Below are 23,120 nucleotides of genomic sequence, written 5' to 3' on the forward strand. Positions count from 1 at the left end.
AATTAAAGAAATTATAAGCAAAAAAAAAGGAAGAATATTTTAAGAGAGGGAAGAGGGTATGTCTACAACAGTGAAGAGCCAAGAGAGCCACGTGTAACGCCCTAATCTGGTTGCCTTTGTTGTAATCTTAATTAATGATTGTTTAAAGGGTTAATTAAGATAGTTAGGTAGTGTGGATTAAGATGAAGATTGATTGATTAATTAGTAAGGTCCAACCACTACAGTGTTGCAACCAAGGTTCTTTTGCGTGCTTTGGACCCGATTCTCCTTCTTAGTTTAACCTAAAATCCACGACCAATTTTAATAATTATTAATTCCTTTTTAAATATTCTTATTTCTTCCCTAACTTTTAAATATTTTAATTTACTTTGATTTTTTTTTTATAACAAAAAAACATTTTATAGGACACTACCAATTCATGTGGGCAATTTTAGAAAAATGATCCAAACTTAGGTTTCAAATTTAGTTTAGTTATTTTATTATGCGATGTATGGCTAAAAATCTTGATATGTAAAATTTATATGCTGAAATATCATAATATATGCGAATTTGTGAACTAGTTTTGAAGACAAATATAGTTATATACGTACCAATAACATTAAAGGGTCGTATAATAATATATGAATATTTTTTTAAAAAGTGGTAAAGTATTGGCAAGATACCCATAAGTGGGTAGATACATATTTTTCTCAGAAATTTTTTTAATACTATAATCATTTTATTCGCACTGTTTTATTTTTTAGGGTATATATTTTATATTAGTTTAGTCTAAGTCCACGAGGTTTATGAAACTCTCGAATAGCCTCCCTTAATCGAGACACGACTCCTTTCTCTGGAACCCTTGAAGAATGAAGTACACTCTTTGTTCAACATTTTAGTCGCCTTTTAACTACACCTTCAAAGCTCACAATTGTTTGTTCAGAATTCTATTGACATGGTTAAGTTTGACAATTTGGTCACTTTTGACTACACCTTTGAATCTCACAATTCTTTGTTCGATATTTGAAGATTCTATTGACATGGTTAAGCTTAGAGCATGACTTTGATACCTTGTGAGGCAGTGGTATGATATTGTCCACTTTGAGTATAAAACTCTCATGGCTCTGCTTTGGGCTTCTCCAAGAGGCCTCATACCAATTGAGATAGTATTACTCATTTACAAACCTACGATCTTAACCAACGTTTGACTCACTCCCAATAATGACATTCTATTAGTTTAGTCCGAATCATATAATTTTGAAAAGAATGAAAAAATAAAATGAGTTAAAAAAAGAAAAAGAAAAAGAAACCAATCTCTTAGTGTGTCCTCACTTTTGTTTCTTCTTCTTTAAATTAGTATTCATAAGTGGTGACTCTTGTTCTGAGTTCTGACACTGCCACACACAGAGAAGAGAGAGAGGTGAGACGTGAGATGGAAAGGCTCTCTGTCCAAAGCAAAACGAAAAGATCCGAATCATTTTGATTTGGGTTGGGACCATAAATCCAAAATCCAAAATCCACAGCTTGTTTCTCTGAGTTTTGAGTTTTTTGATAATGGGAAGGAGTAGGCAGAGGTGTAGAATGGGCATGGAACAGAGAAAACAGAGTAGAAGAGATTAGAAGAGAAGAGTTTAGAAGGAAGCAATGTTGTGTTCCCACACGTAAACCCAGAAGGAAGCAAACAAAGAATCAGAGGGTAGGCAGAGAAGGGAGAGCTACGAATCTTTTTCAATAATAATAATAATAATGACTCTCTCCATTATTTGTGTGATTAGTAAGCCAAGCAGAAGCAGAGAGGCAGAGGCAGAGCGCGGAAGCAGAAGCAGAGGAGGACAAAGCAGAAGCAGAGGAGGAGGACAGAGGAGGACAAAGCAGAGCAGAGGAGTTGTGAATGGTCCATCATCTTCCCCCTATTCTCTATCACCTCCTTCCCACGCCTACACTAAACTAATGGCATGCACTGCTTCTTCACCTACCAATCTCCATCCCTTTTATCACCATTTATTGGGGTACTCTCAAACACAACGTTACCTACAAACATTACCCAATACTTACTCTACACCACCAAAAACATCCATGCCCATGTGTGGAGGAGGAGTATACAATTATAGAGTTAAAAACGATTGATAACAGATTCGACAACGTATATCGCTAAGGACTATAAAAATATTATAAACGAGAATCACATTTTCTTGATAAGAACATGTTTACACTTGTATTATAAGAGATTTGATTTGTCGTCAAGCCTTCTCACTCATATTTATATGTTATCAATCTTACTACCACATAAATTTTCTTAAATTGGTTTCTAAACATTTTCTAAATTTTTTTTTATTTTTGATTTCTAAAATATATATTTTTTTTTTTGGAGAATAGAGTCGGAGGCTTTAGCATACATTGTTTGTGCCAACGACGACCCACATTCTAATTGGCTAATTTATTCGAGAGTAAATAAAATATGGCAAAATCAGATTGAGAGTGAATGTGATTGTGGCACTAGATTCCAATTTGAATTTTGTGTACGGTAGGTTATTAAACTTCCAATTTTGTTTAAAAATTCATAAAAGAAAACATTTAAAACCTAAAATAGGATGAGAATATATTAGATAAAACTGAAACTTGAGAGATATTTAGTATTGATGGACCAGAAGAATCCTCATAAAAAAAAAACAATAGGTAAGATTTAGAAGAATCCTCGTAATGGTAAACAGGTTTAATAAGATGAATTAGGGGTATTATATGGAGAGTCAGCGGTTTTGCTTAGTTTATAAACAAGCAGGCGTCAGTGGATTATTAATGCAAAGTGCAAAAGTGCCTAAATTACGTAACCCTTGGCCTTTATTTGACTGACCCCCAACCACTTTGGGCATGTACACGCATCCACCACCGCTACCCATTTCCCATCCCTCTCTTCTTCTTCTTCTCACGCTTCTCGCACACCGATGCCTCATTTGCTTCGCCGAAGTTTCTGCCCTTAAATGTGCAAAACATAATGCTTTTCACACGCCTACGGACAACTGATCTAACTTTATTATTTTGTTCCTATCCTATATTTTTTGTGACATGGTATTATTCTTTAGTTGAAGTCCCGTAAATACCTGACCTCTCGTGTCGACACATATTGGGTGACCATTGTAGTAACGAAACTCGAACCAAAATTGCATTTTTACCCTAAATCTTGGGTTCTTCAAACTAAAATGGGGTGATACCTAACAGAGAAAAAATTGGTAGTATTAAAATTGAATTTAAAGTTGTTATATATCTTAATATAAAAGAAGTCAAAAAAAGTTAGTCCCGTAAGCACGAAATTGACAACTAAATGCGTTTAATATAAGAAACTTTTTTGACACCCTCTGTTTTCTTCTCCTCCTTCTTATTACATTCTTTGATTTCATTGCTTAATTCCTATGCTCCTCCCTCGATCTCTCTTTGAAATGGACGTTACGAAGCCTTCCTCCAAGTCCGACCGACGTCGTTTTGTTCTCTCTTCGATCCTCTTCATCTTTTTCCTCTGCGTTTTGGCCTCCATCAACGAAGCTCGTTTCGACGCCCTATTGAAGTTCGGCCGATGCACCGTCGACAGCGCTTCTTCTCTTTCGCTTCAAACGGCGACGTTTAATTCCTCCGACGACAATCTCCTTTCAGTTAATTCTTCCTCTGTCTCCAACGACACTGATATCCGTATACTCATCGGCATTCTAACGCTTCCCGATCAGTACAATCGCCGCCACTTTCTCCGTCTAATTTACGGCACGCAGTCCGTTTCGGGCGCTAAAATCGATGTTAAGTTCGTCTTCTGTAATTTGACAAAAGAGGATCAGAAGATTCTCGTCGCGTTGGAAATAATGCGATACGACGACATTATAATCCTCAATTGCAAGGAGAATATGAACAAAGGCAAAACCTATACCTACTTCTCCAGCCTACCGGAGATCTTCAACAGCAGCGACGGCGCCGGACCTAATCCGCCGTATCACTACGTGATGAAAACCGACGACGACACTTACATCAGGCTCAACAGCTTGGTAGAATCGCTCCGGCCACTTCCGAGAGAGGATCTGTACTACGGATATGTAATTCCTTGTCCGAGCATGGATCCGTTCGTGAAATACATGTCCGGAATGGGATACTTGATATCTTGGGACTTGGCGGAGTGGATCAGAGAATCGGAGATCCCTAAGAACAATTTGGAAGGGCCTGAGGACAAAGTATTTGGAGAATGGATCAAAGATGGCCGCCGCGCGAAGAATCGGTTCAATGCGAAGTGGTCGATGTACAATTATCCGGAGCCGCGGACGGGATGTACTCATGAGCTTTGGCCGGAGACGATCGCAGTTCATCTGTTGAAGAATCAGGAGAAATGGATTCGCACATTGACGTATTTCAATGTCACTGCGAATTTGAAGCCATCGAAGTTGTATCATATTCCATAGGTGAATCAAATTCAAGCCATCTTTAGTTTCAATTTTTGGTTATTCTACTCAAATTATACAGAAAGAAGATTCTTCGGCGACTTATGGTTGGTCGCTTCTCTGTTTTTTTTTTTTTTCAAAAAATCTAATATATTTTTCACTGATGGATCAAAATATCTTGAATGAGGATGTATACAATGTTTTGATCATAATAATTGAATCATTTAATTTTATATCTAATCTTTTACCCACTTGCTCGTTCTTTAATTTTGAAATTATAATTTTGAAATTTGTATTCACCGCTTAATATCAAACCAGATAGATGGATCAAGAAGTCTACACGGACCAACCAAAATGACATGAGAATGCGGTTGGAGTCATGAATTGGTACTTGTCAAAGGCACAGTCGACTACAATCTTTTATACAAAATAAGCGAAAATTGAAAGGCTTAGCCATTGGATATCATAATCTTCCATCATCAATGATATCAATCTAAAGCTGTTTAAAGCTATTCTCACGGCAGTATTGAAGGTGAAGCGAAACCTGACGCTCCATCCTAAGCCGGCGATAGAAATTGGCTATGAAAGCCTCCGCACGCATGTCCACATCGTCTTCAGAAGCGTAGCTCCTTGTTCTTTGAAGCCCTCTCCACGAAATCGACTCTCCACACAACTCTCTAACATCCTCTTCCCTACACCCTTTCAATCCCGGCGCTTCCTTGAAGCTGACGCGGAGGCTTCTCGACAAACTTCGTCCAAACATCGCCGCCAAACGCCAGCTTTGGACCTTGAAGTTCATCATAAGTTTCAGCTTCTTCACTGCCTTCCTCAGCCGACCCAACAAGCTAATCGCCGCCATTTTCGCTATGAAATTTTTCTTCTTACAAATTAAGGATAATTTGGGAGTATTTATAATGCTATTAGCCGCCTATTTTTTTTGGATATTGGTGGGAAGTTTGTGTAGCAAATTCATAAACAAGAGAATGCAATGCGCGTGGAATTCCAATACCAATTTTGGGTGACGCAAACTTTGAACAAGTTTTAATTTGATTTGATTAAGACCAACTTCTTTACCTCTTCCTAATATGATCTTATTTGGATTTTCCAAATTTGGTGGATAGATTCAAAATATGGCTCATAAAAATACAAAACCCCATTAATGGGTTCACCTTGAAACAAAAGAATTGACGGTAGATAATGTCACTCCAACCACCTCATTTAAAGACTTTAAAATAAAGTCGTAATTACATGCCTGATTTAATTATGAAATACACAACATAAAACAATATTTATGAATTTCTAGACCCTTAGACGAGCTCGGTTAGACAACGCTACTAATATACTACGGATGAAAGGGAACACACATATTATCGCGGTGGATATAACACCGATAATAACATCATAGCAAAAATAAATATAGTAAAGTAAATGTTCATATTAATCGTATAGATTAATATTCCAATACACATGATACCCGATTAGACTATCACATTCTCCACGACCAACTCCTCGAGTAAGGCAATGAATTATGTGCGTGAAAAAAGAAAAGTTAAGCATTTTCCTTACGGTAAGCGGGATGGAAAACGTTCGAGTGTGAGACATAGAGCTTACTTTATTTTAAATATACATAAAGCTATTAATTATTTCAAAAAAACTTTCTTAATTAATTAATTTTTTTTTTTTTGCATATTCACGTTTTTTTTCCCTCTTCATTCACAACATTTTCACGAATAACTCTCAATGTCAACCTGCTTAATTTTAAAAATATAAATAAAATATTTTTACTAATATACGACAAACTTGTCTATTTTAGATAATTGTTTTATTGTTTGCCAACTCAGTAGGTATTATGTCACACCCTTAACCAACTTCCATGTAAGGAATAATTACTTACCACTTATATTTAGGCAATTAATTTCAAATTTATACGATTTTTGCTTGAAAAAACAAAAATTATGATTACATATTTATTAATTTTCCTAATTAAAATACCATTATGAATAAGCTTAAAATGACAACCAAAAAAAAAAAAAAAAAAAGACAAGAGAAGATATTGTGTGAAAATAAAAATATCTTGGGTCAGTGTTTTTTTGTATAAGAACTCTATTCTTCTTCTCACCAACTCCACAGCTAGCTTCTATCTGCTTCTTCTCTTCCTCTCAAATTACATCACTTTCTTTAACCACACCAAAATTCAATCCACCTCTCACCTTCTCCATCCCTTCCTCTAATTCCCTCCACCTATGGCGGCCGCCGATCCCTCACCGGAATTCATTTTTCGCTCAAAGCTCCCGGATATCACCATACCCGACCACCTTCCCTTGCACACATACTGCTTTGAAAACCTCTCCCAATTCAAACACCGTCCATGTCTAATCAATGGCGCTACCGGCGACACGTACACCTACGAAGAAGTCCACGTAACAGCCCGCCGTGTCGCTGCTGGCCTCCATAAGCTCGGCATCGGAAAAGGTGACGTCATTATGCTTCTCCTACAAAACAGTCCACAGTTCGTTTTAGCCTTCCTTGGCGCTTCTTATATTGGAGCCGTGGCAACCATGGCGAACCCGTTCTTCACGCCGCCGGAGATCGCGAAACATGTCGCCTCCTCTGGCCCGAAGCTGATTATAACCCAAGCTGCCATCGCCGAGAAAGTGAAAAGCTTGGTAGACAAAAACGGCGCGAGTATCAAGCTGATATTCATCGACCCTCCACCGGATGGAGAGGTTCATTTTTCGGTGTTGACTGATTATGTAAAGGAAGAGGAAATGCCAGATGTGAAAATCAGTCCGAACGACGTCGTTGCATTGCCTTATTCTTCGGGGACTACAGGTCTTCCAAAAGGAGTTATGCTGACTCATCGAGGGCTGGTGACCAGCGTGGCACAACAAGTGGACGGTGAGAATCCGCACCTCTATATCCGAAGTGATGACGTGGTTTTATGCGTGCTTCCGTTGTTTCATATCTATTCATTGAACTCGATCATGATGTGCTCGTTGCGAGTGGGAGCGGCGATTTTGATCGTACAGAAATTCGACATTAATTACGTGGTGGAATTGGTGGGGAAATATAAGGTGACAATTGCGCCGTTGGTGCCGCCTATTGTGTTAGCAATAGCGAAGAGTCCAGCGGTGGGGGGTTGGGAGATGTCGTCGATACGGCTGGTGCTGTCGGGAGCGGCGCCGTTGGGGAAGGAGCTTGAAGATGCGTTTAGGGCTAAGCTTCCAGATGCGATTCTGGGGCAGGTAATGAGTTTGTTTAAGATAGATAATGATGATGAGATTGATAAGGAGGTGTGTGGTTATAGGGATATGGCATGACGGAGGCGGGGTCGGCACTGACGTTGTCGTTGGCGTTTGCAAAGGAGAGGTTCCCGATAAAATCGGGAGCCTGTGGGACGTTGATGAGAAATTCCGATATGAAAATTGTAAACCCTCAAACTGGAGCTTCTCTTCCTAGGAATCAAGCTGGAGAGATTTGGATTAGAAGCCCTCACGTGATGAAAGGTACACGACTCTCTACAGTAGTATTATATCGTCCACTTTGAGCCTAAACTCTCGTGACTTTGCTTTGGCTTCCCAGAAGGCCTACTACTAATGGGAGAGAGTATTATTTAATTATAAACCTAGGATCATTCTTTAAATTTTCATCCTCAACCCTCTCTCCATTAAACCATATATTTGACTAAACCAAAATAATAAATTTATCAAATACCAAAAAAGAAAAGAAAAAATTAAATGAAATTTGAAGTAGATATAACCGAAATGCTAGTCTAGGTTGAATTTGAGCCGAGCCTATATTGATTGGGCCTAAATGAAGTCCGATTAAACTGAACAGGATACCTCAACAACGAGGAGGCGACGAAGGCCATAATAGACGAACACGGATGGCTGCACACCGGCGACATAGGTTTCGTGGACGAAGACGACGAGGTCTTCATTGTCGATCGTCTCAAGGAACTGATCAAATACAAAGGCTTCCAAGTGGCGCCGGCTGAGTTGGAAGCCTTGCTGATTTCCCACACTCACATAGCCGACGCTGCGGTTATCCCGTACGTGAGCCTTTTCTCGATTTGATTCCTTCACCGGCCCCGCCGTTCCTATAATGTGTTTTGGACTAATTTTACGCCGACTAATTGCAGCATGAAAAATGAAGTTGCTGGAGAGGTACCGGTTGCGTTCATTGTCCGATCCGGTGGTTCCAACATCACGGAGGATGAAATTAAGCAATACATTTCGAAACAGGTACAACCTCCAAATATTAGCGTTGATTTAAAGCTTTCAAGTTTAATATGTTGTTAGTTAGGTTTGCCGATTGATCATCCATTTCACCAAAAAAATAGGTAACCTTCCTTTTATGAACTATAGTTTCTGAACCTTTCGACTCTGTGTCTGTAACGCTACATGATAAATATACTTCCAAATGTTTCCAGTAATTGGCTGAACTGTTAATTTCGTGATTGATTTGTGAGGGATGTGGGATGCAGGTTGTGTTTTATAAGAGGATTCATCGTGTCTTCTTCGTGGATTCCATCCCTAAAAGTCCTTCTGGTAAAATCTTGCGGAGGCAACTTAGGGAATTGCTCGCAGCCCGTATTCCAAATTAGCTACCCAATGTGTGTTTCAATTAGAGAAAAGGATCTTGTTTATGGATTATGTTTATTCCAAGTTCTCTTCAGAGGCTGCAACCAAAATACAAAAATATAGTTCCCCTTTGATAATCATTTTGTCTGTTTTCTTATGAAAAGTGAAAATAAATATAAAAATAGTTATGAAAGAATTTTACTAACTGCATATAAGAAGATAGATATGTAGATTTGGAGGGTAGAAGTGATTGTTCAAAAAGAGTAAAAAAGCAAAATTTCCTTGTATGATTCATAAAGTGCTCAGTTTTGATTATCCATGACCTAAACAGTTCTGTTTGTTTACTGATGGCCCAGTGGAAATGGTGCATTCTGTGTTTACAACATTTGGTAGCAGAGCTAATTACGGCACGTCATATCAGAATATAGTCCTGTTTTGCGCTTTTTTGAGCAATCCGCATTTGCATCTTCAAACAAGTTGATGATCTCGATCATTTATCTTGTTCTTTCCACGTCACACCCACTTACCCACCTCTTCCATCATTTGTTTGATAGAAACCCAAGTACCAAAATTTCAAGGACAACCTTATCCTTCCCAATGTGTGGACGAGAAAGTGTAATATTTTCCCTTTTAGGTGCTTTCCAGGAGATGCAGAAACAGTAGTCTCTGTTCCCATTGTAATAATACTGTATGGCATAAATGGCTTTGGTACCTCGTTTACCATGGGGCCGCCCTTCCCCCTTCTGGGAATTTGTTTGTGCTTTTTCTTGTTTCAAACAAAAGAGCATCATTTTGGTTTTAATGCCGCCAAACCGTCTAATCCACTCACTTTGGTTAATGGATACCAATTGTACCTTACAACATCAAAAGGTTGGAGAAAGTGGTAGCATGTTAGGAGGAGAGCGTTTTGATGGGGTACCCCTACCCCCCATTCTTCTTTTTTTTCTTTTTTATCTCACTCTTTCTCTTTAAAGAGAATCCTAACAATATTGTTAGCTATACAAAAAAAAGAAACAAAAGTTGGGACTTAACCTTGAGATGGCATTTCATAATCAAGCACCCATAAAGTGATTTCAGATATCCTGCAAATAAGAGACAGAAAAAGGGATCTCAGACTTGACCTTTTCTTAGGGCCTTGAAGTTTCATGGAAGCAACAACTTAGTCGAACTTGTTGAAGCTTCATTTCACTTTCTCCGAAAGGAAGTCCTACCCCCTTTTCTAATCATCAAATTATAATACTACTCATCGGAAGGTGTCTAAAAATTGAATCTTTTAGAGTGAATGGAAATGGAGTGGCCAGGATCATTGTACTTTGACTCATCCATTTTAATTTATAAGAAAGGACGCATTCCTTGTATCTATTATCTGAACCTAATTAAGAGAGAAAGTACGAGGAAAAGTACATAGCACACATAATTACACCATATCTTCTAATTTGATTTGTGCATAATTGTTGGCTGCTCAAACCACAAGATCAATTAGGAATTAGTGTTCCTTTGCAGGCTGGACACCAAACTTTGGAGGAATTAAACACAGTGGTCTCTGATTCAAAAGACATCACCGCAAACACCGCCAAAGCTGGGAGATTATGATCTCTCAATCATTGTCTAAGAACACATTTAATTATTTCTGGTTGTCGCCGATGGATCAAATTACTAAGTTATCTGTTTGAAATATCAGACTTGATTTCAATTATTGCGTCAGACATTCATTAGTTTATAGAATTTGAGTAAAACCCATGTGGCTTGGTTCAGGTTTTTTTATTTATTGGAAAATCATTAATATGGGGGAAATGCTTTGAAAATATAGAGAGAGGGAGAGAGAGAGAAGGCATGTGAAGGGTGAAGTTGGTGAAAAAGATTAGCGGTCATTGGTGTGTGGTAGTCGATGCATAAACTTTTGGGTCCCTACGCCTCATTGCATCATTGACGAGATGGACAGATCCCATAAACACTTTCTAAGGATATGCTATCAGTGTGTTCTTCGGTTGGGTCGAATCACTTTTTTTTATTATATCAATCAAATATGTTTTCATTTTTTCTCTTTCCAAACCAACATGTTGTCATTATCACTATTATATTATATGGGCATCCATTTTTTTTATTTTAATCTACGACAATTTCTAAACTTATTGTTAGTAGATATTGTCAATTTTAGCCAATTACGTATAGCCGTCAGTTTCACAATTTTAGAATACGTCTAGTAAGGAGAGGTCTACACACTCTTATAAAAAAATGTTTCGTTTTTCTCTTCAGCCAATGTGGAACCTCACAATCCGCCTCCTTTAGCCCAGCGTCTCCACTTGCACACTACTCAGTGTTTAGTTCTGATATCATTTATAATAGTCAAAGCTCACTTCTAGAAAATGTTGTCTGCTTTGACCCATTACGTATCAATGTCAGCTTCATAGTTTTAAAACGCGTGTACTAGAGAGAGGCTTCCACACTCTTATAAGGAATGTTTTGTTTTCCTCTCCAACCGATGAGGGATCTCACGATCCACTCTCCTTGGAGGCCACCGTTCTCGTTAGCACACTGTCCGGTGTTTGGCTCTGATACTATTTATAACAGTTTCAGCACACGATACGATGATAGATAATTGTCATCAACTCCATCCTTATCAGTATTAGTAGTTTACTTTTCCATTACAAAAAGGGATCAGTAATTTGCTAAAAAAAAATATGATCAGCTGTGACATAAAAAAGAAAGAGCCGAATGAAGAGTTTAGATGTAAACCAAATAATTGAGCAGAGAAACGTTTGGACACGATGAGTAAGATAATACCAAATACGCAACTGGGTGTGTTTGTTTATAACATTTAGGCGATACATGTGGGGTTAAGTGGAAAGGAATGGAAGTAACCATTTATTATTATTAGAGATTTTTAAAATATTGGTTTGTAAACTGACAATCCATTTGAGTGCTGCCATTACCGGAGCCGACAGGCCATCCATCTCCACTGATTCTTTCCAACCCTCTGTCCCTCTCTAATTCCAAAGCCGATCCATTTTTAGTTGCACCAATAGTGAATCCTTTATTATCATATAACCCATCACAAATTCTTCATTTTTCTACAAAACCCACTTCTCATTTCCCCTTTTTCTTCAAACCCATCTTCTTAATTCTCCTTTTGAGCTCTTTTTTCTTGTTGCTTTCCTTCTCATGGAGTTTAAACACCATCAGCTCAACCTTGGCCTTTTCCTAGAACCCTCTTCTTCTTCTTCTTCTTCTTCTTCTTCTTCTTCTTCCTACTCGGCTCCTGTGAGTCCATGTAGCGAGCAGAGGGTTTACCCATGCAACTATTGCCAGAGGAAGTTTTATAGCTCACAGGCTTTGGGAGGCCACCAAAATGCTCATAAGCTGGAGAGGACTTTGGCGAAGAAGAGCAGAGAGATAAGGGCATACCGAGGAGATCATGAAACCAATATTACGATGAATTCAACCAATTTGTGGAAAGTTGAGACAATCACAGCTGCAGCACCTTTAGTAATTGGCCCACATGGGGTTGATGGTGGGAGAGAGATAAGGGGTTTCGCAGCTGAAAATCATCATCTTCATCATCATCATCAAGATGATATTGGCCATCTTGATTTGTCTTTAAGGCTCTGAATTTCTCTGTTTTTGTTTTTTCACTTTTACGTATAAATTTTATATAATGATTGAAACCCGTAAAGAAGAGGTGACGGATTGAGAGTATTTTATGTGTTTCATCTTTATATTCTCTTCGAAACTAAGCCCCAAATTGTTTCGTGTTCTATGAGTCCATTTATAAGCTTTTCTCTCTTTTCAGTTTTAGTTCTCTCTTTGTAATTACTGCCTTAATTATGAAAAATATTTACTTTTTTTTATAGCAGATATGTAGTGATCAGTGGAAATCAATTGAAATCGACCCATTTGAGGGGTTGAATAGAGCTACTTAGTGATTAGAAGTTGCATTATTGAAGATTGTTTTAGGGTTTCGATTATGTATGCATTATTATTAAGACTCAATCATGAAAGTTGTAAAGAAAGCATATGCCACTTTTCCTACTAAAATGCAAGACAACATAAAGTGAGGATCATCAAGTTGGGTTATTTTATAGATATTTTTACTAAATGCATGGTTGTTGGATATAAATTTCAAGGGGGATAACTTTTGAAACAATCAAAAAACAAACTCTTTCTTGGGGGCATATTTAAAACTTTATAAAGTATTTTGAAAAAGTTATGGATATTGGAATGTCCAAGCTCATTGCCAGCAAATATTGTCTGCTTTGACATGTTACGTATCACCGTCAGCTGCAAAGTTTTAAAATGTGTCTATTAGGGAGAAGTTTTCACACTTTCTCTCTTCAACCGATGTGGGATCTCACAATCCATCCCCTTGGAGGCCCAGCGTCCTCGCTGGAACACCACTCGATGCCGACGCCCAGCGTCCTTATGATTTTAAAATGCATATACTAGGGAGAAGTTTTCACACCTTTATTAGGAATGTTTCGTTTTCCTCCCCAACCGAAGCATTCCTTGTAAGGGTTGAAAAACTTCTCCCTATCAAACTCATTTTAGAACCATGAGGGCTAGGTGACTGATTATGTTCTTCTTACCAACATAGTATATTGTCAATGTCAATATCGAAATTCCAATGGTTTGAACTTCTTATCTCTAATCATTCAATTCCAATGGAGAATTAGAAGCGAAAACAGGAGGGGGAAGGCAAAAGGTATGAAGTATTGATGGGAGGGATTGTAATTTGATAAGAAGAAAGAATTTCTATTATGAGCAAATCGCATAACAACTCCAAATCACAACATCTTTCCTTTGAGAAACTCAGTTTTAAGAACTAAGAAGGTGTTGGAGGTAACAAAAAGGAAGAATGATTTTAGACGTAAATTAATAAGAATATCAAAGGAGGGACCCAAGTTTCCATATCAGAGATGCTCCACGTTACCACCAAACCCTCTTCTCCTAACCTACATTTTCTCTCAAATCATAATCTAACTTTAATTACATTACATATAATGAACACAAACTCCATACTCTATTTTATAACTACTTTTAAGTTTTTTCTTCATTGCTTTTATCCCTTAAATTTAAACATTGTTCAATTATAAAAACCCTTAAATGGGGAAGGAAACAGAATCCAGCATATAAACAAAAATATTTTTATACATCATGGATGAGTAGTACACTACAATATATATTTATCAACTTCCTAAACCCTAAACTTACATTATATTTCTATATCTATATCTATATCTATATATATATAACCTGAGATTATGCCATAGATTGTGCAGGTCTTCAACTTCAGAGACGAAACAAATTTCTGGACATCAACCTAGAAAGCTTCTTCACTTTGAAACTGTCGAAATGCGTCAACAAAATATGAACATGAAACCTCAAAAAAAAAAAAAAAAAACCATATCCTATGTTAGAATTAATGTTACCTGTTTGAAAATATCACCGAGTTCGTCATCCATTAATAAGCTGACGTGGGAATTTCCCTTAACCAATTGCATTTGAGAACATTGTCCTGAAAAACAATACACCAAAAGGATCAATTGAGAACATTTATTAATTGAGATGATATAATAGTTGTATGGCACATACCTGCCGGAGTATTATTGTTGGGAAATCCCCACCCAAGATGCCCTGCTGCTTCTGGAATTTCTCCCATATTATCCATCGGGCAATTTCCAAAACTTTGAGGGTAATTTGAATTCATGTTGTTACTTGGACCGAATCCTAAGTATTGGTCACATGGTTTTGACATCAAATTATTGGATGCAAAATTATTGAACCATTTGAATTCAGGCACCGGATAGTAATTTTTACTTCCTTGAATTTCTTCCATTGATGATCTTCCCAGATTGGAGAACTGACATTGGTCAATTGTTGAAACATTGTTTCTTTGGTTCATCGAATTCTGGATTTTAGATGCCTTAATTGAATTTCTATCGTAGCAGTTCTTCTTGCCAACCAATTTTCCTGCTCCGGTTGCCTTCTTCCTCAGCATATCTCTGTGTTTCTGAAATCAAAAATCTTGAAAATTGAGAACTGAATTGGTTACCAAAAACCCTATATTTCAAAGTTGATAAAATTGGACAAACCTGAAGATGACTGGCCACGTTTTCTCGTGATAAACGTGGATCGTTCATGAGCTTCAATATGTTATTTGGGACTCTCTCTGAAACATAAATGAAGTGTAAATTAAGAAGAATCTAGAAAGATTTGAACTTTAAGGCAAATAATCCTCACCCTTTTCTCCCAATTGCTCATAAGCTACAACAAATCTTTCATGCAATTCCTTTGTCCAAGAAACTCGAGGCTTCTTCTTAGAAGATGAACATGAATCAAAGTGATTGGAATCTATATTTATGTTCTTATCAATCGCGTCCTCTTCCTTATCAATTAGCGTGACCCTTTCATGAGAGATAATGGGTTTGTGTTGTTCTTGTTCTTGTTCCATAACATTAGGGTTTGGTCTTTTCCGACATCTTTTCCGCAACACGTGTTGCCAAATATTCCTCAATTCTTGGAAGCTAACTGGTTTCAGTAAATAGGCTTCGGCTCCCTCCATAACACCCCTCTTCACCATCTCCAATTGCTCGTTTGCTGACACCACTGAAATTCAAAATTCATCAATCAATTCAAGTTTAGGTAAAAAAAAAAAAAAGAGAGAGTAATTTTGATGGGTTTTACTTACTAACAACAGGAATGTCGATTCCTTGACGAACAATCTCAAGGATCTTGAACCCATCCATGTCATGTCTTCCAACATTTGTAATAATGATATCAAAAGCTTCTTTTTCATCGTTTAGTAGCCTTATTGCTTCCGCTGTCTCCGTTATTGCAGTTACTACACGTTCAAAAAAAAAAAAAAAAAAAAAACCATCCAAAACATGGAAAAATTAAAACTTTTCAAATGGGAAAATCGAAAGAAAATATGGGTATGAAACGAAAAACGTAAATGTTGAAGGAAATTAGAAAAGGAAGTACCTTTATATTGACACTTTTGAAGAAGTTGAACCAGATATTTGAGGCACACAATGTTGGCGTCAATTGCGAGTACTTTCAAGCCAATGGGGAATTGATCATTGTCCTTCTCTTCCATTATAATAAGCCCTGAATTCGCTTAAGCCCTAAATTAGGTGTGGATTGTTGGGGTTATGTGTAGTGAGAGTGCGATGAGTTGAGGGCCTTGTAATATGTAATATGGGTTTGGAGTCCCCACATTAGGAAAATTTGTTCTTTAAACAATATATGGAAACAAAGGGTAAGAGTATCACCTAATGCCTTTTCAGTCCCACATTAGGAAAGTTATTGGAAGGATAGAAAAAATCTTTCAATTATTTAATCACACTACTTATTATTATTATTTTTATTTTTTAAATTTCATAATTAATTGTTTGTGTGAATGTGAGTATATAAGACTTGGTGCATGCTATGTTATGTGCACGTCTCACTGACAATAGAATTATAACAGCCCACCGCTAATAGATATTGTCTTCTTTGGCCTTCCTTTTTCAGGTTTCCTTGGCACTTGTTACCTTTTCCAACTGAGGTAGGATCTCACAATGACACACTGCCTCGTGTGTCCTTTTTGGCCTTCCTTTTCGAGTTTCCTTGGCGCTCGTTCCCTTTTTCAATCGACGTGGGATCTCACAATAGCACATGATAAGATAAGAAATCACTACAAGGGGAATAAGATTCAGATTACCTTGTTGATCGAATATCTCAAGGCAAGAACATTGTTTGAGATTCGAATCACTCCACAAGCAAGATGGATCATGTCTAGCTTGAAAGCATATTGTATGATTGATGTCTCTTGGTTCATATCAACTCATGCCTTGTGTCCACCTTCTTCGGGGCTCAACCTTCTCGTTAGCACATTGCCCGGTGTCTGGCTCTGATACCATTTATAACGGCCTAAGCTCATTGCTAGCAGATATTGTCCTCTTTGCCTTTCCCTTTCGGGCTTCCGCTAGGAATAGGTTCCACCCCTTATAAAGAATGATTCATTCTCCTCCCCAACCAATGTGGGATCTCACAAGAATTCTTGATACTTTCGATCATATGATCTTCATTTGTGGGATCCTAGCTTAAATAGTATGGTTGTTAGGAAGCTTGGTCTATCTTAGTGTAACTCTTCTAGATATTGCACATGCTATTAGTGTAGCTAGTCAGTTTGAGTTCATTGGTCTATTGTTCTTTGTTTTCCTCTGTTTATCCTACCCAATATAAACTTCATTAATGTGCATTTTACAATATATATGAATGAAAATATGCAAAGCGTTCACTTAGTTTTGAGAAATTGAACCCAAAATGAAAGGGGTATATATGTGATTGTGATTTCACATCAACATTCAAGAGGAAGACCCTGAGGGAAACGCTTGGTGTCAGTGCAGTAATCATAGAACATATATTTGGTCTGAGCCCATTTCATGCGCCGTTGGCTTACACGATCCAGCGTGGACGACAGCCACGACGCTGAACTTGAACTGCAATTGGACTTCCCATCGGACCACAAGCAACCATCGGCGCTTAGATTCTTGTACCATGCTCGGAACGGCGCCTTTGTCCAGTCAATCTTCACGGCTCCACCTCTTGTGGCCCAGCTGTCTGCGTTCCACAAGCTAGCGTATATCCTCATCGGCTGCCGGAGTGGGAAAGGAGCTCCCTTTTCCTTCTTGTTCTTCAGCTCTCTGATCGGAATCCCATCAACTGACAGCCTATCACAACACAACATCAAAGATATCAGTTTCTTGGTTTCAAAATTAGAACTTTGAGAGTTTGATTTACTGACACGATATGACGAGGAGTCCAGAGAATGGTGTAATTGTGAAAATCAGCTGTGGGGTCAAACCAAAGGAAGAATTGGGTCTCTCTTTTGCCGACGCCATGGAGGAACATGTTGGTCTGTAGAATGTAAGGATCCCCTTCAACTCTCCCCAAGAATTCAAAGTCTATCTCATCGTGAAACTCCCCTGTAGACGACACCTATAAAAACAATAACCCAAAACAGAACATCCTCAACTCCATCACACAATAAAACAGAACAAACATTCTTAAATTCACACTCACGTAAAATGCAGTGACAGTGCCAGCAGAGTTTCCAGGAACAAGCTTGATTTGCAAATCAATCTTGGCAAATAAATATTCACCTCGAGATTGAAAGCCGGAGCCCGAGGTTTGATCGAGGGTGACTCGGATGACTTCGCCATTGTCAAGTATTTGAACTCTGTCGTCTCCCCATGTGTGATCAATGTTCTTGTAGAAGTTGGCAGAGGCAGGCGTTAAAGAGGCAAAGATCAGAAGACAAACAAATAACATATGGGTTGAAAACTTTGGAGAACAAGAAAGTGGAAGTGTCTGGTGTTCCATGATTGGGTTAGCAATTGAAAACCGGAGGGCTTTATTCTGTGACAATTGGTGTTGTGTTTGTATATTATATTAATAATGGTGTGGGTGATGTGACCATGAATTCACAACGTGAGAGCCACACAACGTTGTATGATCAGAAAGCGTGTATTGCTGATATGCAAAAGTCAAATACAACAGATAGATCAGTCTCATGTAATCCTGAAAGTATTGTTTTTTTTTTTTTTTTATTGAGATTAGATAAGATATAGATATTGAAATGAATCTGTTTGTGTGATTGGGGTAAGATGGGAACATTAAAAACTAGTAGTAGGTATTATCTAATTTTGAAAGAGAACCCCCCAGCGTCTCAAAATGTTGAGCCCGCAGCCACATCTTGGACCTATGGTCCAAAAATCCAAATCTATGACCTTATTTGGACTTTTCTTCTAGACTTCTTCTCACGATTTTGAAAACGCGTGGCAGAGGTTTCCACCTTCTTGTGAAAGATGCTTCGTTCTTCTCTCCAACCAACGTGGAATCTCACAATCCACCCTCTCTCGGGGCCCAATATCCTCGTTAGCACTTATTCCTTTCTCCAATTGATGTGGGACCCTCCAATCTACTCCCCTCGGGGCCCAACGTCCTTATTGTTACACTGTTTCGTGTCCACCCCCTTTAGAGCACATCGTCTCGTGTCCACTCCACTCAGGGCTCAGCCTTCTAGCTGGCACATAGTCCGATGTCTGTCTCTAATACCATTTATAATAGCCCAAACCCGAATGTCTGTCCTTATTGTTACATTGTTCTTACTTCCCATGTTCTATTTTCTCCTAATTCCAATTACAAATTAATATTCAAAATTGAGTGGCTCCTAAGATTTTTCAGAACAATATAAAATATGTATATTATTCATTTTTTAAAAAATATTCCGTAACCAAGTTTATATTTTTTTCCTAATAATACCATTAAATTTTATAGAAAAAGTACTCTTATATCAAAAAATGTGTTTGACCAATTGAGTTAACTAGAAGTTGTTGCAAAATGAGCTGCAACAGCTCGATTTGGAGGTGGCGATTTAATGGCAGTGGACAACAAAGTTATTTTGTTACCTATTTTGTTTAAAACACATATTGTTGCATTTACCATACACAAATATATTCATGCATTTATAATTTATTTAAATGCTATTTATATTGTTACGTGTTCTCTTTTCATGTAATTCACGTTACAAATTAATATTTAAAATTGACTGATTCAAGATTTTTTGAAATGATATGAAATATGTATATTATTTATTAAATATACCTTTAAATAAAATAAAAACATAGTTTGGCGAATTGAGTTGATCAACAAAATTGGTGCTGCAGCATGAGTTGCAGAGTTTGACTTGGAGGTGGTGATTCAATGGCAGTGGACAATAACGTTATTTTATTACGTATTCTGATTGGAAACACAGCTTGTTATGCACTATCAATTTCATGCATTTACCATTCACAATCATATTTATGCATTCATTTAATGGTATTAGTACTTTCCAGGTTCTATTTCTCTCGTAATTCGCTTCATAACACATTCAAAATTGAATGAGTTTTATGTTAGACGAACACGACTTTCTACAATAGTATGATATTGTCCACTTTGAGCGTAAGCTCTAGTGGCTTTGTTGTGGGCTTACCCAAAAGGCCTCACACCCGTAGAGAGAGTATTATATATTTATAAACCCATAACAATTCTCTAAATTAGCAAATGTGAGACTTTTATCATCTAGCACCTCCCCTTGAAGAAAGTGTACCTCCCCTTAATTGAGGTTCGACTCCTTTGGAGTCTTAGTCATTGACACGACTAAGTTTAGGGCATGACTCTGATACCATGTAAGACGAACACTACTCTCAACAATGGTATGATATTGTCCACTTTGAGCATAAACTCTTGTGGCTTTGCTCTGTGCTTTCCCAGAAGATCTCATACCAATGGAGAGAGTATTATTTGTTTATAAACCCGTGATCATTCCCTAAATTACTCTTAGTCATTTTTACTGCCTTCGAGGAGGCTTGACTCCTTTTTCTTTTAGAGTCTTTTGTTTGACATTTGAGGATTTACCACTCTATTGGCACGACTAAATTTAGGACATGGCTCTGATACCATGTTATACGAACACCACTCTTCACAATGATATGATACGGTCAACTTTGAGCATAACCTCTCATAACTTTGCTTTGGGTTCACACCAACAAATTTGAGCATAACCTCTATAGTTTTGCTTTGGCTCACCAATAAAGAGAGTATTATTTGTTTACATGATCATTTCTTAAATTAGTGGATGTGAACTTTTATCATCTAACATTCTAGGGGCGTTGGAAATAGACAAGGAACATGCATAATTTAGAGGAACATGCATAATTTAGAGGATGAATTATAATTGGTGGTTTAGCATTCAAAAGTCGGCTGTGTATACAAAATCAATAGAAATGAATGTTGGGTAACAAATTGTAGAAAGCAATACAATAATAATGATAAGGGGAAAGAACTGGAAGTTAGGCGGCGTCATTGCATTCGGGAGGCAGGCCCTGAGGAAATCGCTTCTTATCGGTGCAATAGTTGTAAATCATGAAGTTGTTTTGGACCCACTTCAGTTTTCCTTGGCTCTCGAAATCCAGATCCTGTGTGTACCACGACTTGTCGCTGACGGTCGACCCACAAGAAGCCTGTCCCCATGGCCAAATGCAGGCGTCTTCATTGAAGTTTCTGTAAGATGCGGTGAACGGAGCCAGACTCCAATTTGTCTTCACTAACCCCCCTCTGGTTGCCCAGTTGTCGGCGTTCCATAGACTGGATTGAATCCTCATTGGCTGTTTTTTGAGGAATGGAACGCCGATTGATTCCTTGTTCTCGAACACTCTAATGGGCATGCCGTCCACGTAGAAACTGCAAAGCACAAACAGAGGAAACAGAGGAAACAGAGGATACTCGCATGTCAATATCAATTTGTAGTTGGGGTTTCATTTGATCATTGGCATTAGAAGACTTACATAATGCGCTGAGGATTCCAGATGATTGAATAGGTGTGGAAATCAGCAGTTGGGTCGAACCAGAGATAGAACTGTTGCTCTCTGTTGCCCTTTCCTTGGCTGAACACATTGGTGTGAACTATGTAAGGATCGCCGCTCAGATTGCCCAAAAACTCGAAATCTATTTCATCCCACGCCGACCCTTCTGAACGCAACTGCAAATTCAGAAACAAAATACGTAAGAGTTGGATTGAAAAGAAAGAGGGCATTGAGTAAATGAAATGAAATGAACATACGTAGTATGCAGTGACAGTTCCAGCAGAGTTGCCAGAAACGAGCTTGATTTGCATATCGATCTTTCCAAACAAATACTCATTTATGGACTGAAAGCCAGAGCCAGTGGTTTTGTCTAGGGAAAGAGTAAGAAGGTCGCCATTGTCGAGAACCTGAGCGCGGCCATCTCCCCACGTAATGTCAGTTGTTTGGAAGAAGTTAGCAGCAGCAGCAGCAGAAGAAGAAATGACCAAAGAGGCGAAAAGAAGAGAAAGCAAGAGAGTAGGGGAAGCCATAGTAAAAGAGTGAAAGCTGGAGATTTGTGGTATGAGAAGGGAGAGTGAAGCTCAATTTATAACGACATGAAAGGAGGAAGGGATAAGAAAGAGAAGGAAGGGAGTGAATGTTGCATACAGCTGGATTAAAGCAATCAGTGCTTAAGGGATATAAGGCAAATCAATTAAGTGTTAAGAGTGGCATTAAGAGTCCATTTGTGTGCGATGAGATGGTGTCATGGTTATGGTTATGATTGCCCAATGCGCGGCCTATTGCATGTCAATATTCTTGTCTTGTATCACTTCATTGTTTTTTCTTGTTTCCATAATGTATAATTTAATATTGTATTCTGTAAGTCTATGAGTTTCGACATAATCATATCTACACCTAGTAGACTTGAAATGAGTCAGAATGTACTATAATTGGATGCGATCAGTTGTCAACTCTGCCCACTTAGATTTTCTATGTCCGTTCCTCAAAATCACATCTATGCCTACCAGAAGTAAATCGTCTCAAAATGTACGGTACGAGATGCGACCTTAGATTGTATATGACCATTTTGCGAAATCACATCTAGGCTTATCAGACTTGAATTGCCTCAAAATGTAGTACACGAGACGCGACTAGTTGTCAAATTCTTCTAACCTGAAAAGTTATATGCTATTTAAGTAGGCGTGTTGCCTTTTGCTTTCAGTCATAAAACATTGCTTTCGATCTTTCTTTCAACCTTAGTTTTCAAACTCCCTTTAGAAAATCTCTCTACCCCATTTTTTAAATCTTTCTCTCATACTTGAAGCTTGAACATACATTATCCAGGCGACGTGATCCCAAATTGGCTCGACTAGAATTTCATATTTCTTTGAAAATGTTTGATTCCCATAAATTCAACAAATATGAGTGTAAGGATGATCCATAGATGTAACGACCCAGATCCACCGTTAGCAGATATTGTTCTCTTTGGCTTTCCGTTTCGGACTTCCCCTCAAGGCTTAAAACGCGTCTACCAGAGAAAGGTTTACACGGTAACGATGGTTTGTTCTCCTCCCAACTGGGACATCACAGTAAATCTTCAAAATTAGTAATAATTAAATTCGAAAATACGTGGTATCCATATATGGGAAAACGTACGTTTTTAATTAAAAGGAAATAAATTATAATTGTTAGTGGAGTTGAGTAATTTTTGGTTGTATTGATAGTGTCACGCGTGTTCATGGTTTCTATTTTAATCTCCTAATTTAATGCTTATA

General features: G+C 38.0%; 4 protein-coding genes across 6 annotated transcripts; 2 read left to right on the forward strand and 2 right to left on the reverse strand.

Annotated features, from left to right (window-relative positions):
- Positions 1–3,336: 3,336 nt before the first annotated feature.
- Positions 3,337–4,573, forward strand: LOC111441214 (hydroxyproline O-galactosyltransferase GALT3). The gene has a single exon (XM_023078191.1). It carries the CDS (start codon positions 3,387–3,389, stop codon positions 4,410–4,412), a length of 1,026 nt encoding a protein of 341 aa, XP_022933959.1. The 5' UTR covers positions 3,337–3,386; the 3' UTR covers positions 4,413–4,573.
- A 1,929-nt stretch (positions 4,574–6,502) lies between these two features.
- On the forward strand, positions 6,503–10,667 carry LOC111441212 (4-coumarate--CoA ligase 2-like). Of its 3 annotated transcripts, none has more exons than XM_023078188.1 (5): positions 6,503–7,636; positions 7,699–7,897; positions 8,229–8,442; positions 8,533–8,635; positions 10,478–10,667. In XM_023078188.1, the coding sequence occupies exons 1-5, from the start codon at positions 6,635–6,637 to the stop codon at positions 10,565–10,567; spliced, it is 1,608 nt and encodes a 535-aa protein (XP_022933956.1). In that variant the 5' UTR covers positions 6,503–6,634; the 3' UTR covers positions 10,568–10,667. The 3 variants fall into 3 exon arrangements, with proteins under 3 accessions (XP_022933956.1, XP_022933957.1, XP_022933955.1); XM_023078189.1 differs by lacking the exon at positions 10,478–10,667 and adding an exon at positions 9,331–9,713; XM_023078187.1 differs by lacking the exon at positions 10,478–10,667 and adding an exon at positions 8,878–9,179 and having other exon boundaries at positions 6,504–7,636.
- A 6,570-nt stretch (positions 10,668–17,237) lies between these two features.
- Positions 17,238–18,337, reverse strand: LOC111441218 (xyloglucan endotransglucosylase/hydrolase protein 22-like). Its single transcript, XM_023078196.1, has 3 exons — positions 18,038–18,337; positions 17,760–17,953; positions 17,238–17,685 (listed from the first exon to the last, which is right to left on the reverse strand). Exons 1-3 carry the CDS (start codon positions 18,335–18,337, stop codon positions 17,313–17,315), a joined length of 867 nt encoding a protein of 288 aa, XP_022933964.1. The 3' UTR covers positions 17,238–17,312.
- Positions 18,338–20,748: 2,411 nt separating this feature from the next.
- On the reverse strand, positions 20,749–21,893 carry LOC111441219 (probable xyloglucan endotransglucosylase/hydrolase protein 23). The gene is made up of 3 exons (XM_023078197.1): positions 21,621–21,893; positions 21,346–21,539; positions 20,749–21,241 (listed from the first exon to the last, which is right to left on the reverse strand). The coding sequence occupies exons 1-3, from the start codon at positions 21,891–21,893 to the stop codon at positions 20,851–20,853; spliced, it is 858 nt and encodes a 285-aa protein (XP_022933965.1). The 3' UTR covers positions 20,749–20,850.
- Between the last annotated feature and the right edge of the window lie 1,227 nt (positions 21,894–23,120).

This window comes from Cucurbita moschata, unplaced genomic scaffold (assembly GCF_002738365.1).
Source record: "Cucurbita moschata cultivar Rifu unplaced genomic scaffold, Cmos_1.0 Cmo_Scf00003, whole genome shotgun sequence".
Classification (NCBI taxonomy): domain Eukaryota; kingdom Viridiplantae; phylum Streptophyta; class Magnoliopsida; order Cucurbitales; family Cucurbitaceae; genus Cucurbita; species Cucurbita moschata.